The sequence below is a fragment of the Apostichopus japonicus genome, chromosome 2 (assembly GCF_037975245.1).
Source record: "Apostichopus japonicus isolate 1M-3 chromosome 2, ASM3797524v1, whole genome shotgun sequence".
NCBI lineage: Eukaryota > Metazoa > Echinodermata > Holothuroidea > Aspidochirotida > Stichopodidae > Apostichopus > Apostichopus japonicus.
This window is the reverse complement of record NC_092562.1, coordinates 31,846,612-31,862,318: the sequence shown is the minus strand read 5'-3', so window position 1 is coordinate 31,862,318 and position 15,707 is coordinate 31,846,612. Positions and strand designations below refer to the sequence as shown.

The window sequence follows — 15,707 nt, the reverse complement described above, 5'->3', positions numbered from 1 at the left end:
ACCCCATTACATCATGGCACCGCAACCCCCTTCTATGGAAGATACCCTATTGCATCCTTGCACCCCAACCCCCTTCTATGGAAGATACCCTATTACATCCTGGCACCCCGACCCCCTTCTTTGGAAGATACCCCAATCCATCCTGGCATCCAAACCCCATTCTATGGAAGATTTCCAATTGCATCATGTACTTGAATGCGATATAGTGCATAGAATACTAACACACATGATCAATGCAGAACTAAAGAAGTAGAAAGTAAATGGTAATATATCAGTCGTTACATAATTTATTTAGAAAGAACAATATAATAAAAAGAGTTTAACCAGAACTGAATAAACTTAAAACCTGACCAGGGAAGGCAGTCTTCTTGTAGTTTCAATATTTCTTAGTCAACTTTAACCATTGTGCATCCTCCAACTGGTCAACACTTTATTCAGGTTGCACAGTGTTACATAAAGCTTGTTAGTTACAAGAGACCTATGGTACATGCACCACAGAAAACTGTCGTCTGCTTCAAGCAGTGTCGTCTGCTACAAGCAGTGTCGTCTGCTGCTACAAGCAGTGTTCTCTGCTACATACACTGCAATAAATGGTCACTTTGCAATTACTAGGTAACACAGTGGATGTATTGCAGGAGTTGCCAAACATGGTAAAGATCAAAGAAGAAGACAGTTGAACCATTAAGGTGTCTGTCTTACATGTGGAGTTGTGAACCTTTTGTTCTATTCTGGTTTTTCTCACTGAAAGGTTTGCTGTCATTGTAGCTTTGACAGAATTTGGAAAAAGAAGATTTTCCGAAAGAGAGAAAAAAACCCAAACAAACAAAATATAAAGATCATAAAAGTTTAAGACAAATAGCCTGAAAATTGATTAAACAAAGGAGTGAGAGACTGTTTTTATGTGTGTCTACATCAGATGTCAAGGAACACACTGGCTGTCACACTAACAGATTCATCTCCATGGTGATGCAGACCAGACCAAATGTCAAACTGTTTACATAAAAGTAGAAAAATCAGTCTGTAGAAAAGTGAGATAAACTGAAAATAGGAGATTTAAATTGGAAATGACTTCACTGGAAGCTTTTAATGGGTCAACAATACCAATATTAAGCCCTCACATATAGGATTATTATTCCAAATATCAAATTTCTATGCTATTACCAGTACATTAAACTAAACAATTCCTAAACACAACAATCAATTGAATCTTGCTTTCTCATCCTTCTTGCTCTTGTCACATTTTGGTCATCATAATGAACATTAATAATACTGATCACACTGGCAAATAATGTTTTCATTTTAAGCTGCAACCTTCACGTCAACCTTCACGGTATTCTTTACCAAGAGGAAAGTAATAACACATAATAGTTGATTGCTCGTTCTTCTATCCTTTATTAATTACTTATTATGGAATTGCCTGACCTAGAAATTTGTGTTAATGTTATATTCATACTGATGCAATGAAAGTCAAAGGTTGTTGTAAGGAACTGGAAATGTAATTACAGAGATCAATCCTGAAGTGAGATCATATGATTACAGGCATCAGACCTGATCATCACTTGAGTACAGGCATCAGACCTGATTATCACTTGAGTACAGGCATCAGACCTGCTTATCACTTGAGTAGTGATCAGACCTGATCATCCCTTGAGTACAGGATCATACCTGATCACCAGTTGAGTAGTGATCAGACCTTATCATCACTTAAGTAGTGATCAGACCTGATCATCACTTGAGTAGTGATCAGACCTGATCATCACTTGAGTAGTGATCAGACCTGATCATCCCTTGAGTACAGGATCATACCTGATCACCAGTTGAGTAGTGATCAGACCTTATCATCACTTAAGTAGTGATCAGACCTTATCATCACTTAAGTAGTGATCAGACCTGATCATCACTTGAGTACAGGCATCAGACCTGATCATCACTTGAGTAGTAATCAGACCAGAAATCATTGATAAGTAGCAAGAAACACCTAAATATAGCAAAACTTTAAGAAACATGCAGTTGTAACAATGCCCCAAAACATAACTTTACCTGTAATGTCATAGAGTCCTTAACTTAGCATTATCAGTGCTGTTGAAATATAACCAATCCTGTCACAGTGTCCTCAGTCAGCAAAGATCAGCCATGCATTACAATAGTTATCACACTAATGACATAGGGACTACAATATGATATTAACTGAACCAAATTATTTAGAAAATGAGAACAAAGTCTTAATTTTTAGATGCTAGTGACATGTAATGAGGAAGGCAATTAAGTGTGAACAATAATTGTGTAAACAATGAATAAGAGCTTGCAGGTTCTAATTCAGACGAAAAAGATGAAAATATTTACCCATATCCAAAACAAAAAAAGTAGAATTCTACAGACAATGATAAATTTTAAATCAAACCTACTGAAAGATTGAAAGAAAGAACTCACCAATCTTCATGACAGTTCAATCGTTAGAAGTAACAAAAATCAAAGAAAAGACCAAAGTTTACCAATTTCTTTGCTTCAAACAAAGTAAACTTTTGGACAGAAAATAATCGTTAAGTCTTTAGCTATTGATCTTTCAAATGAGAAAGATCTACTTTTGAAGCCTTTATTATTTATATTATTGATTGATGGGCAGCTACATCCACCTTGAGAGGCAGAGGCTCATCATCATCATCATCATCATCATTATCTCTGGGAGGATGAGAATGCTTCTTGGCAGCCATATTCTGGATGTAAACAGGATACGGAGAGACCTTTCCTTTCTTCAAGTATTCCAGATCTCCATATATACTCAGCTTCTGTAAGAGGAAGATTTGAGATTCACAAATACCAGATTAAAAGAATCAACTGAGTAAAAACATATTGATCTATTCTGAAATCAAGTGATTGATTGTTTGATCACAGCATAGCAAGTAGCTATTAACCCTTGTATATCAATTAACACTGGATGTTACACAGATAGGAACAATCAATGAGCTAACATATCTATGCTAGAAAAGCTAAAATATCTATGCTAGTCTGCTAGAGTAACTAACATACCTATGCTAGTCTGCTAGAGTAACTAACATATGTATGCTAGTCTGCTAGAGTAGCTAACATATCTATGCTGGTCTGGTAAATAGCTAACATATGTATGCTAGTCTGCTAGAGTAGCTAACATATGTATGCTATTCTGCTAACACATCTATGCTAGTCTGCTAGAGTAACTAACATATGTATGCTAGTCTGCTAGAGTAACTAACATACCTATGCTAGTCTGCTAGAGTAACTAACATATGTATGCTAGTCTGCTAGAGTAGCTAACATATCTATGCTGGTCTGGTAAATAGCTAACATATGTATGCTAGTCTGCTAGAGTAGCTAACATATGTATGCTATTCTGCTAACACATCTATGCTAGTCTGCTAGAGTAACTAACATATCTAAGCTATTCTGCAAACATATATAGATGCTAATCTGCTAGAGTAGCTAACATATATATGCTAGAGTAACTAACATATCTATGCTAGCATGCTAGAGTAACTAACATACCTATGCTAGTCTGCTAGAGTAACTAACATATGTATGCTAGTCTGCTAGAGTAACTAACATATGTATGCTAGTCTGCTAGAGTAGCTAACATATCTATGCTGGTCTGGTAAATAGCTAACATATGTATGCTAGTCTGCTAGAGTAGCTTACATATGTATGCTATTCTGCTAACACATCTATGCTAGTCTGCTAGAGTAACTAACATATCTATGCTATTCTGCAAACATATATAGATGCTAATCTGCTAGAGTAGCTAACATATGTATGCTAGAGTAACTAACATATCTATGCTAGCATGCTAGAGTAACTAACATACCTATGCTAGTCTGCTAGAGTAACTAACATATGTATGCTAGTCTGCTAGAGTAGCTAACATATCTATGCTGGTCAGCTAGAGTAGCTAACATATCGATGCTAGTCTGCTAGAGTAGCTAAAATATCTATGTTGGTCAGCTAGAGTAGCTAACATATATATGCTGGTCTGCTAGAGTAACTAACATATCTATGCTAGCATGCTAGAGTAACTAGCATATCGATGCTAGTGTGCTAGAGTATTTAACATATCTATGCTAGTCAGCTAGAGTAGCTAACATATCGATGCTAGTCAGCTAGAGTAGCTAACATATCTATGCTAGTCTGCTAGAGTAGCTAACATATCTATGCTAGTCAGCTAGAGTAGCTAACATATCTATGCTGGTCAGCTAGAGTAGCTAACATATCTATGCTAGTCAGCTAGAGTAGCTAACATATCTATGCTAGTCAGCTAGAGTAGCTAACATATCTATGCTAGTCTGCTAGAGTAGCTAACATATCTATGCTAGTCTGCTAGAGTATTTAACATATCTATGCTAGTCTGCTAGAGTAGCTAACATATATATGCTAGTCTGCTAGAGTAGCTAACATATCTATGCTAGTCTGCTAGAGTAGCTAACATATATATGCTAGTCTGCTAGAGTAGCTAACATATCTATGCTAGTCTGCTAGAGTATTTAACATATCTATGCTGGTCAGCTAGAGTAGCTAACATATCGATGCTAGTCAGCTAGAGTAGCTAACATATCTATGCTAGTCTGCTAGAGTAGCTAACATATCTATGCTAGTCTGCTAGAGTATTTAACATATCTATGCTAGTCTGCTAGAGTAGCTAACATATATATGCTAGTCTGCTAGAGTAGCTAACATATCTATGCTAGTCTGCTAGAGTATTTAACATATCTATGCTAGTCAGCTAGAGTAGCTAACATATGTATGCTAATCTGCTAGAGTAACTAACATATCTATGCTATTCTGCAAACATATATATATGCTAATCTGCTAGAGTAGCTAACATATGTATGCTAGAGTAACTAACATATCTATGCTAGCATGCTAGAGTAACTAACATATCGATGCTAGTCTGCTAGATTAGCTAACATATCTATGCTGGTCAGCTAGAGTAGGTAACATATCGATGCTAGTCTGTTAGAGTAGCTAACATATCTATGTTGGTCAGCTAGAGTAGCTAACATATATATGCTGGTCTGCTAGAGTAACTAACATATCTATGCTAGCATGCTAGAGTAACTAGCATATCGATGCTAGTCTGCTAGAGTAGCTAACATATATATGCTAGTCTGCTAGAGTAGCTAACATATCTATGCTAGTCAGCTAGAGTAGCTAACATATCTATGCTAATCTGCTAGAGTAACTAACATATCTATGCTAGTCAGCTAGAGTAGCTAACATATCTATGCTAGTCAGCTAGAGTAGCTAACATATATATGCTAGTCTGCTAAAGTAGCTAACATATCTATGCTAGTCTGCTAGAGTAGCTAACATATCTATGCTAGTCTGCTAGAGTATTTAACATATCTATGCTAGTCAGCTAGAGTAGCTAACATATCTATGCTAGTCAGCTAGAGTAGCTAACATATCTATGCTAGTCTGCTAGAGTAGCTAACATATATATGCTAGTCTGCTAGAGTAGCTAACATATCTATGCTAGTCTGCTAGAGTAGCTAACATATCTATGCTAGTCTGCTAGAGTATTTAACATATCTATGCTAGTCAGCTAGAGTAGCTAACATATATATGCTGGTCTGCTAGAGTAACTAACATATCTATGCTAGTCTGCTAGAGTAGCTAACATATCGATGCTAGTCTGCTAGAGTAGCTAACATATCTATGCTAGTCTGCTAGAGTAGCTAACATATCTATGCTAGTCAGCTAGAGTAGCTAACATATCTATGCTAGTCAGCTAGAGTAGCTAACATATATATGCTAGTCTGCTAAAGTAGCTAACATATCTATGCTAGTCTGCTAGAGTAGCTAACATATCTATGCTAGTCTGCTAGAGTATTTAACATATCTATGCTAGTCAGCTAGAGTAGCTAACATATCTATGCTAGTCAGCTAGAGTAGCTAACATATCTATGCTAGTCTGCTAGAGTAGCTAACATATATATGCTAGTCTGCTAGAGTAGCTAACATATCTATGCTAGTCTGCTAGAGTAGCTAACATATCTATGCTAGTCTGCTAGAGTATTTAACATATCTATGCTAGTCAGCTAGAGTAGCTAACATATATATGCTGGTCTGCTAGAGTAACTAACATATCTATGCTAGTCTGCTAGAGTAGCTAACATATCGATGCTAGTCTGCTAGAGTAGCTAACATATCTATGCTAGTCTGCTAGAGTAGCTAACATATCTATGCTAGTCAGCTAGAGTAGCTAACATATATATGCTAATCAGCTAGAGTAGCTAACATATCTATGCTAGTCAGCTAGAGTAGCTAACATATCTATGCTAGTCAGCTAGAGTAGCTAACATATCTATGCTAGTCAGCTAGAGTAGCTAGCATATCTATGCTAGTCTGCTAGAGTAGCTAACATATCTATGCTAGTCAGCTAGAGTAGCTAGCATATCTATGCTAGTCAGCTAGAGTAGCTAGCATATCTATGCTAGTCTGCTAGAGTAGCTAACATATCTATGCTAGTCAGCTAGAGTAGCTAACATATCTATGCTAGTCAGCTAGAGTAGCTAACATATCTATGCTAGTCAGCTAGAGTAGCTAGCATATCTATGCTAGTCTGCTAGAGTAGCTAACATATCTATGCTAGTCAGCTAGAGTAGCTAGCATATCTATGCTAGTCTGCTAGAGTAGCTAACATATCTATGCTAGTCAGCTAGAGTAGCTAGCATATCTATGCTAGTCTGCTAGAGTAGCTAACATATGTATGCTAGTCAGCTAGATATCAACATGATATAGTGACCTACATCTCAACATGACATAGTGGCCTACATCTCAACATGACATAGTGGCCTGAATGAGCAGGTTGACTTACAGGTGGTGATATCCGCTGCTCAGGAGCTGTGACAAAAGTAACAAAGCAGAGCCAGATGAGAGCCAGGACAGAGAGGAAGAGAGTCATACTCAGCAGCCATCTTGGAAGTCCTGATTTACGGGAAATACACTCCAGCCAGGTTGAAGAGTCATCGTAGATGTTCTGGCCATTAACATCTGTAGATGTCTGTGGATTGTATACTCGTAAATTGGTGTCAGAGTCAATCCAGTTACGAGCTAGAGTGCAGAAGAAAACAAAAAAACAATAGGCACTCAATGACTGTAACTGATATAGATTAGTGTTGCACTGATATTGTCATTGTCGGCTTCTGCCGATAACTGATATTTCAATTCCCACTATAAGCTGCTACCGATTACACATACATATAATAAAACTATAGCCTAACTCTAACCCATATCTGTGTAAAGTCCCTCTTCATTTCAATCTTGTCATTCCTGCTCATTCAATGTTGTTTCTTACTACTGCATTCTTAATGTGACTGAATTGTAATAGAAATATGAATGATTTGTGTTTTCTCATCATCTTTCCATTAAATTATCATGTTTGCAGTAAGACTGCACAATTTCAATGGTAGGCCTACACAATTATAGGCTACTGTATAGCCTACATGTTGCACATGTTATACGAACCACTATTCTTAGAAATATTTATGGTACGGTAATGTATGAGAAAGCAAATTAAAATGTTGTCCATCTTGAAACATAACATATATCAGTCTTACTTCATAAATTATTTCATGATAATGTACAGTTGACATTTCATGAACATAAAGTGTGTTTACCATACAACTTAACACTGAGAGCATCCTAACCTGTAGAATGGTGGTATGGAAATGGTGGATTAATGTGTACAAATGATTTCACCAGTGGTTAGACTTGTCGGTTGATATACGAGGAAATGCACCAAATTAAGGGTATGGACAATACTGGAACAGCATGCACTAAATGTACTGGGTTACAAGAATATTTTCAACAATACTCATGCACTTACAGATTCACATACTAATGTATGACTACCTTAATTGCTCATTACATAATAATGCCTGACTAACTATGGATGCTCACATAGTCCATACCAATTATTGCCAATAGCTGAGGATCCTGTAATCAATAGATAAGTTTTACTCCTCAAACAAGTTCCTCATAACTTACCTGACACTTTATTACCCTCTGGGTGGAGAGTAAACACATCAATCTCTGGTTGTGATTCAAATAAATAGACTTGGCCGTTCTCATCTTCCATATAGAATGTCCAGTAGGATAAGCTCATACCTCTGTAGGTGTCCAACAGGCCTTGCCAGAGACTCTGTACACTCAACAAAGGTATCAAGAGGTGAACACTGCTTTCTTCCTCTGCCCACTGGCCATAAGAACAAGAATGAAAAAATAGATATTTATATGAAATCATTTAATATAAAATACAGGCAAGAGGATAATGATTTGACCATTGCTGACAGTAAATGTCTTGCACCGATGTGGACCTACCTATAATGTATGAAATCCATACTGACTTTGAAAGGACAATGTATAATAGGTATTCAGTCTTTAACCTCTTTTGACCTTTACCTTTAACATAAACAATGGGGTTGTTGCAAATATCAAGTATGAAGTTCATCCAAGCTGCACTTTGAAGTTATCATGTTTACAATTTGTGTAAAAGTAAGTTGGCCTGACTTACTTTTACACATTCTCTTACACAGGTTCTCTAGTGGATAAGCAGTTTGCTAACAGTGTTATTTTATATATTTTTATGTTAACAATTTGTTAAGAATTTATCTTTGTTAAGATTACAAACTGAATTCAAACTGAATTACAAACTCTATTCTCCATGCCTTGTTCACTATAAGTAACTCTTGTATGTACTAGATAACAGTTGGGTTACCTTTGTTTAGAATAGTTTAAAGCTTAGAATTGTAACTACAAGTAGTATATAGTAATATTGTAGGTAAATTGTAGGAATGCATCTACGCTGTAATTATATTGTAGGAATGTATGTATGTCTGTAGAAATGTTGTAATGATCTATCATGTACATGTATAGTGCATGTTGATAGTAGTAATGTGTGGACATGAAAGTAATGTACAGTGCACTGTGGTAATCCATATATTTACTGCACTTAACATCAGTTATTGTAGTTACCATAGTTATTAATATTTACATATATTACAGTAATGTATGTACACTGTACACTACTGTAATGCACAGTAAGTGTATAATTTGACAGCTGCCGTCTGTATAATATTTCAGTGATATTTCAGTAACACAGCCACAACCAAACTCAACACACTGTAAGCTGTACAAATCTACGTACTTTATTATCCTTTCACGCCACCTGCACACAATTATTACCAATTATAGCTTTGTGAATAGGACAGTCTGTGTACATTGTTAGTACAATACACTCTGACATGCCCCACTGAACATCATTGTAAGTTCACAGTGAATTCAGTCCTTACAATGGTCCAGTCACAAGAACCTTCACAGTAGCTTAAATAGAACTGTACTGTCTTCTGTATTACAAGATATTCAGTACTACAATGTCTGCATGCTGTACAGAGTTTTGTCCAAAGTTCAGGCCAAGGAACTTTCCATCATTGGAGTGTAATACTGTACATAGCTGGGATTTTGAGTTAACATTCTGCTTCTTACAGAGTGGCAACAGCTGTATTTCAACCATGTTGTAATATAAACCTTGTATAAACTAAAAACATCTTTTATCTGCACAAGCCCTACCAAGTTGTTTCATTTAATTTTTTTCCTTTATAGTGCATTTAAAATATATTATAATATTAACTCTGCACCATACTGACCAACCATAGCTACAGTACTTAAACACATAATTAGAAATAAAATGAAATTCTGTTCCATCCAATCTAGGAAATTTGGTTCCATATTAATAATTTAATTGGTAACCTTTCATGTTTGTGTCTAAATCTATCATTCCTGGTGCAATTTACATATGTTATTATTTGCCTATGTAATTACCTATATAATTTGCATATGTAATTTGCCTTGTCATTTGTGTTTTCAGGTACCCTATCCTGAACCTCAATAATTATAACAGTAGATGCTGATAACAAATCTACGCCTAAATACTATGGAATGCCAAATGGACGTTATTCAGTATTTTTTTATGCAGCTTTTACTCCTTCTACAGTAGTAAATTGTGTGTCACAGTCACATAATGAGAAAAACCATTGCAAGTCATTATGTGCGGATCTTTTCACTCAGCATATTGAATAATGTCCGTTTTGGCGTTCCATAAAATACAACCTTTGAGTTTGAGGACCTACTTGAAACTCACAGCACTTAGGGGTAAATTCATATCTTATGTAAACTACTTCTCACCATCTGAAGCAAATGGTTTACCTGTTTGTGAAGAGCCACAGCATATGGAAGTTGATAACTACAGCCAAGTTCACACGCCAGTAACTGGTTTGGGTCTGCATGGGCCTCACCACAAGCTGTTGAAAAGTGTTATCAAGTGAAAACAGGGTAAACTTTATGGTGTACATGGGAGAGGGCCCACAAGTAATCAATCTATATCTCTGAAGCTCATTGTAACAATTCCTCATCATTTATTACTATAAGGTCTTGGGAAGACATTTGAAATTGAATGGAATTGTGTCAACAATTGGGAAATCTAGCAAACAAAATGGAACACTCTACTGGGCACCTCACAACACAGTACTCTTAAAGTATTTGTTCTTTTATGATTGACAAGTAAACAGAAACAAACATTGAGAAACAGTATCTGTTTATCATACAATCATACATAAAAGGAAATATAAGTACCTGTAGAAGACGGCATAGACAGGTAACACCAGGACAAATAGATAAATGATGAAAGAGCAAGTCACAACTTTACATTAGATTCTAAGTCAGTTTTATTTTATTTTAAATTAGCCAAAAAGTTAGCCCCAGTAGGTTCCAGTTTGAGCACTGGATTACGTGTTACTCGTCCACTGCGATCTATTAAGTTTTCTTTTACTCAATTCTGTAATAGCCATTTAACGGGTCATTCATCAAACTAGAACACCAAACTAACCAGCGGCCCTCCGGACAATACCTGAAACAACAGACTTTTGAGCACATACAGCATTAAGCCTACATCTAATTTAGGTCAGGCCAAAGCGTAACATCTCCATCCTACCTCCATACTAAGTTACACTAGAGTAACCCACAAATCTTGGCACTATGGGGATCTTTTGTTTGATTTGTTATTCACAATGTGGTTGCTTTATTCAGTGATCTTTTCACTTTCTTCAGCCAACATGTATATAAATAAACAAAGTATCTATTATCTAACCTCAACATAACTCTTGTTAAGATCGTTCTTGATTCCTTCTTTGCAAGAATGTTGATTCAACGGTTGTTTTACTTTTACACAGTACTGTCAATGGGCCTTCTCCATTGAGTTCAGTTTGCGACGGAAATCACACCCTAACATCCCATTGACTTGGTTGTGTGAAATCAGACATGCTTCAGTTGATTTAAGTTACAGCGCTCAGTTATAACTTAAAGGGGAGGGGATTTTAATACGGAACCCCTTAATAGAAGTAGTAACCGCAACTTTGGAAACAATATCAGTTGACTGTTAGTTGGAACAAAGTAGTGATGTATCATGAATACGGCACATACCACATTATAAGGAAAGGGGGGTACACTAACCATATCACTTTAATTGAGCTCAACATAAGGCTGGCAATACATACACCCAATTGATACAGAAATAAACGATTGTGTCATGTACAAATCTTATAAACAATTTGTTCGCGGAAATAATAAAAATTACCAAAACCTATAGTTTTATCACTTAATGATCAGTCATGAGCAGAAAGAAGAAGTTTAATTCCCCCAAAGAAGCTCACAAAATCTCAAATGGAAAGAGCAGGAAGCAAAAGTCACTGAAAAAAGTTGAAAACTTTGACAACAACAGGAACTCCACAACCTCACACAAGTAATGTGTGTGAGCTAAAACATTCTGCCATTCTGCATTCCATTATAAACATAAGCTGATACCAGCTGTACTGACTCTGTTGCAATCTTTTTTTGGGGGCACTGGTTTGTAGCAGCACAACACCTTATCACAGTAAGGTGCTTTTCTCCCCAAAGAATGGCCTGTCACAGAATCTGAGCACATGAAAAATCTTAATTAAAGCATGGTCTGTCTCTATTTACAACATAACAACCACTCCCTTCCAAAGTACTGTATTAAGTGAGATGAACATATGTACTCATGGACCTGCATACATTAGACCACGAGCATGGGGTTCATCCCACGCTCGGTTTTAAGTATGTTATTGCTAACAGGAATTAAGATCCAGCCATAAAGTAGGATAGAGGGAGGTTCAGAGTTCAGACCCTTCACTCAATGTATAATTTGTAATGTAAATACAGCTAACCTGAGAAACAAAGATGATGTTGGCTGTCATAATATGGTAACAGTTTTTATTTATGACAAATAACAGTATGGGGCATCACATTAATGTGAACTGAACAACCATCATATGAATCATTTTAATTTGGCCAAACTGCCATGAAGTTTCAACTTTATCCACTGATCTTAAGTTAAGCATACAGTGGTAGCATTGTAATGCAGCAGGCCTACCATTGCGACACTCTGTTATAGTGTTGTTGAAATCTTCATTAAAGGAAGTTTCCACAAAGTCCATCATTGAGAAGAGACGACATCCTCTGCTACAAGCTTTCAGATCGGCTGGCTGTTGAAAAAGACAAGAAAGGGTAGACTGTGTTATCTGCAAGTTTCATCCAGCACGTTGAGCATAATATGGTGCCGTTTACACGTGGTACCACTGTGTTTAGTTTGTCGTGGTATCAGATTTTGATGGCAAACTTGTAGTTTGGTGAGGAACTAACCGTTCTAGTTACCTGTTACAGTAGATATATTACACAATATAGTACTGACCATCTATTGTTGGGATTTATAGTACAGTACCAAGTCTCAGTAACAACAAGCATAATGATAAATTCACTCCAAAATGCAGCAGTTGCACATGAACCATCATAGACCACACATCCCCTAGACTTCTATAATCTTGTCACTGCCTGCTCCATAAACCTCCAAAGTGCTACACAAAATGTGAACACTTTATGACTACACAATAAGTTCAGCGGTCATCAAAAGGTGTTTACAGGACACCGTGGCACATTGATAGAGTGTCCACTATACACATACTGATAGTACATTTAATATTTATATCACAAACCCTTCCCTATAACTGAGAATAGCCATTATCAACATGAAGGTTTGTGTAATGTTATAACTATATCCAATCTGTGTTATCATTAAAGTTTCAAATTTGTTTACATTTACAGTACATTTGACATCTCTCAATATATTAAAATTGACAGATTTTCTCTATGAAATTGTATGTGTCCTTTCTCAGTTGGGTTGGTGACTGACATGTTACCATGAGCAATGCTTTGTATTAAATCTTCCTAGTCCGAAATCTGATAAGTAGACATACAGTAGCGGTTAGTGTGACATACAGTAATGATCGTACCACACTCACCAATGTATACCACTGCTATACAAAGTTTACACACAACATATTAGACTGCCAACGTTATACAAGATTGATTGATAAAACATTAGGACTTCCTACTGTAATATTCAGCAACGAAATACCTACTTCTGGGTAAGTATGAAGAGGGTATGTTCCAGCACAGTCTCCTTTACAAGATGCTGCATCTTCTAAAATTCCTTCGAATGGACTTGTTGTGGTTTGTTCTGCATTAACTGAACATAGAACAACAATTAAAAGCGAAAAGAACGTAGTTCCAGCCATCGTAAGGGCCATTTTGCTTTGTTGTGATGACGTAATCCGCTGAGACCATATTAGACTGTAGAGTGGAAATCAGTCGTTTCTCGTGTGTACGGTATTGTGTATACTTACAAGGCATCGACGTCTGAGGAGAGACGAGAGGGTCAAATACGTTAAAATTGTGGGTACTTATGTAACCTCGGTGAAGAATGAATGTTCAGCGACGCTTTATAATCAAACCCCGGGTGACTGCATGGTAACTGGTCACACGTGCCCTCACATTCAAGTGTACACAATTATTTTTCAAACGGTCGCTTACGGCGAACCACGGTGCGCCATATATGTGACCCCCATGGGCACATATACCACACGGTGCATTTATAACTAGGCCAACTCAGGTATATATACAACTTGTTACTTCAAAGGTCCCCATTTATACACCTGTGTAACAGAAGCAATTGACTTATTTGACAGTTTATTGAGTGCCTATACATGACCTGACCAGTGGCGGAGCGTCCATATAGTCAGGGCGGATGCCCCCCCCCCCCCCGACGGACTCAAATGGACTGCTGGCGCCCTTTTCAGCCTTTTACCACTTTTTACTTATTCGCGATTATTGACTTTTTTAGTGCGCTCTCATCTACCTATTGACATTTGTCACATTTTGTTGGTTTATAGGGAGGGAGGGAGGGAGGGAGGGAGGGAGGGAGGGAGGGAGGGAGGGAGGGAGGGAGGGAGGGAGGGAGGGAGGGAGGGAGGGAGGGAGGGAGGGAGGGAGGGAGGGAGGGAGGGAGGGAGGGAGGGAGGGAGGGAGGGAGGGAGGGAGGGAGGGAGGGAGGGAGGGAGGGAGGGAGGGAGGGAGGGAGGGAGGGAGGGAGGGAGGGAGGGAGGGAGGGAGGGAGGGAGGGAGGGAGGGAGGGAGGGAGGGAGGGAGGGAGGGAGGGAGGGAGGGAGGGAGGGAGGGAGGGAGGGAGGGAGGGAGGGAGGGAGGGAGGGAGGGAGGGAGGGAGGGGAGGGAGGGAGGGAGGGAGGGAGGGAGGGAGGGAGGGAGGGAGGGAGAAAGCCGACATTATTGAGCCCCTCCCCCCCTCCTCCCAACTGCTACCTTCTATATTTCACACATCGCCATTACCTCATAAGTTAAATACTCAGTATCAACGATTTCAAGAATAAGTTACAGCTCAGCTGTTGCTTTCAATGCTAGCTAGTTCCAGTGAAGAATGTTTGTGATTTTCGGCAGTATATTTTGTTATGTTACGCGAACTTGCTGGTTTTGTAATAATATTTCCATGGTTATCTAGATAACTGCTGATCCAACAATTGCTCGAAATCGTAATATTAAATATTTAAATGAAGTAAATCATTACGTACATTTGTATAATTATATTTCGATTGGAACTGCGGGTATCTTCGTCTAAATTTGAAATGGATAAGGTTAGTATAAACCGCATAGAATAAACTTAATTGACCCTAAATTCATAACGTCTAATAAGAGCACGAGAAACCAATTACATAGCCTATATCGATTTCTTTCACATATGTCGATTTCGTCCAATCACTATAAAACATGATGTGACATTGATCGTCCAATAAGAGCACGATACACATGTCAATTTAATTTGACATATGTCGATGTCAGGACTTATGGCACACTAGGCGTCGATTTTATCCAATCAAAGCACGAGAAACTTACATATGTAAATTTAGTTCGATATATGTCGATTTCAGGATTTATGGCACGCTACACGCACCGTACATGTATCCCCCAAAGGCTAATTCAATTTATTCAACCTCTCAACTGCATCTTATTTACATAGCGTTGTATGATTTCATACCTCCGATCGATGAGCTCCGGGGATCCACGATATTTAATATTCTTACATTTGTATTTAAGGTAAGTTACTTCAATTTAAGAAGGTTCAAACTTGACTCATAATGATATATCTTTGCATGACTTTCCCTTTGCTGAAACCTGGCAGCTGTTTGTGCCTCATTGAATCTACAGACGGAATACTCTGCACAACAGAGAAATAGTCTTACAGCGGTTATTGAAGT

The 15,707-nt window shown here is 37.7% G+C and overlaps 1 protein-coding gene across 7 annotated transcripts; it reads right to left on the bottom strand.

Moving 5' to 3' along the window:
* Nucleotides 1-269: 269 nt before the first annotated feature.
* On the bottom strand, nt 270-13,715 carry LOC139957026 (transmembrane protein 59-like). Of its 7 annotated transcripts, none has more exons than XM_071955254.1 (8): nt 13,521-13,715; nt 12,476-12,587; nt 10,234-10,328; nt 8,017-8,224; nt 6,845-7,080; nt 1,891-2,786; nt 1,722-1,777; nt 270-1,578 (listed from the first exon to the last, which is right to left on the bottom strand). In XM_071955254.1, the coding sequence occupies exons 1-6, from the start codon at nt 13,686-13,688 to the stop codon at nt 2,601-2,603; spliced, it is 1,005 nt and encodes a 334-aa protein (XP_071811355.1). In that variant the 5' UTR covers nt 13,689-13,715; the 3' UTR covers nt 270-1,578; nt 1,722-1,777; nt 1,891-2,600. The 7 variants fall into 7 exon arrangements, with proteins under 7 accessions (XP_071811355.1, XP_071811352.1, XP_071811349.1 ...); XM_071955251.1 differs by having other exon boundaries at nt 1,949-2,786; XM_071955248.1 differs by having other exon boundaries at nt 270-1,777.
* Nucleotides 13,716-15,707: the final 1,992 nt, after the last annotated feature.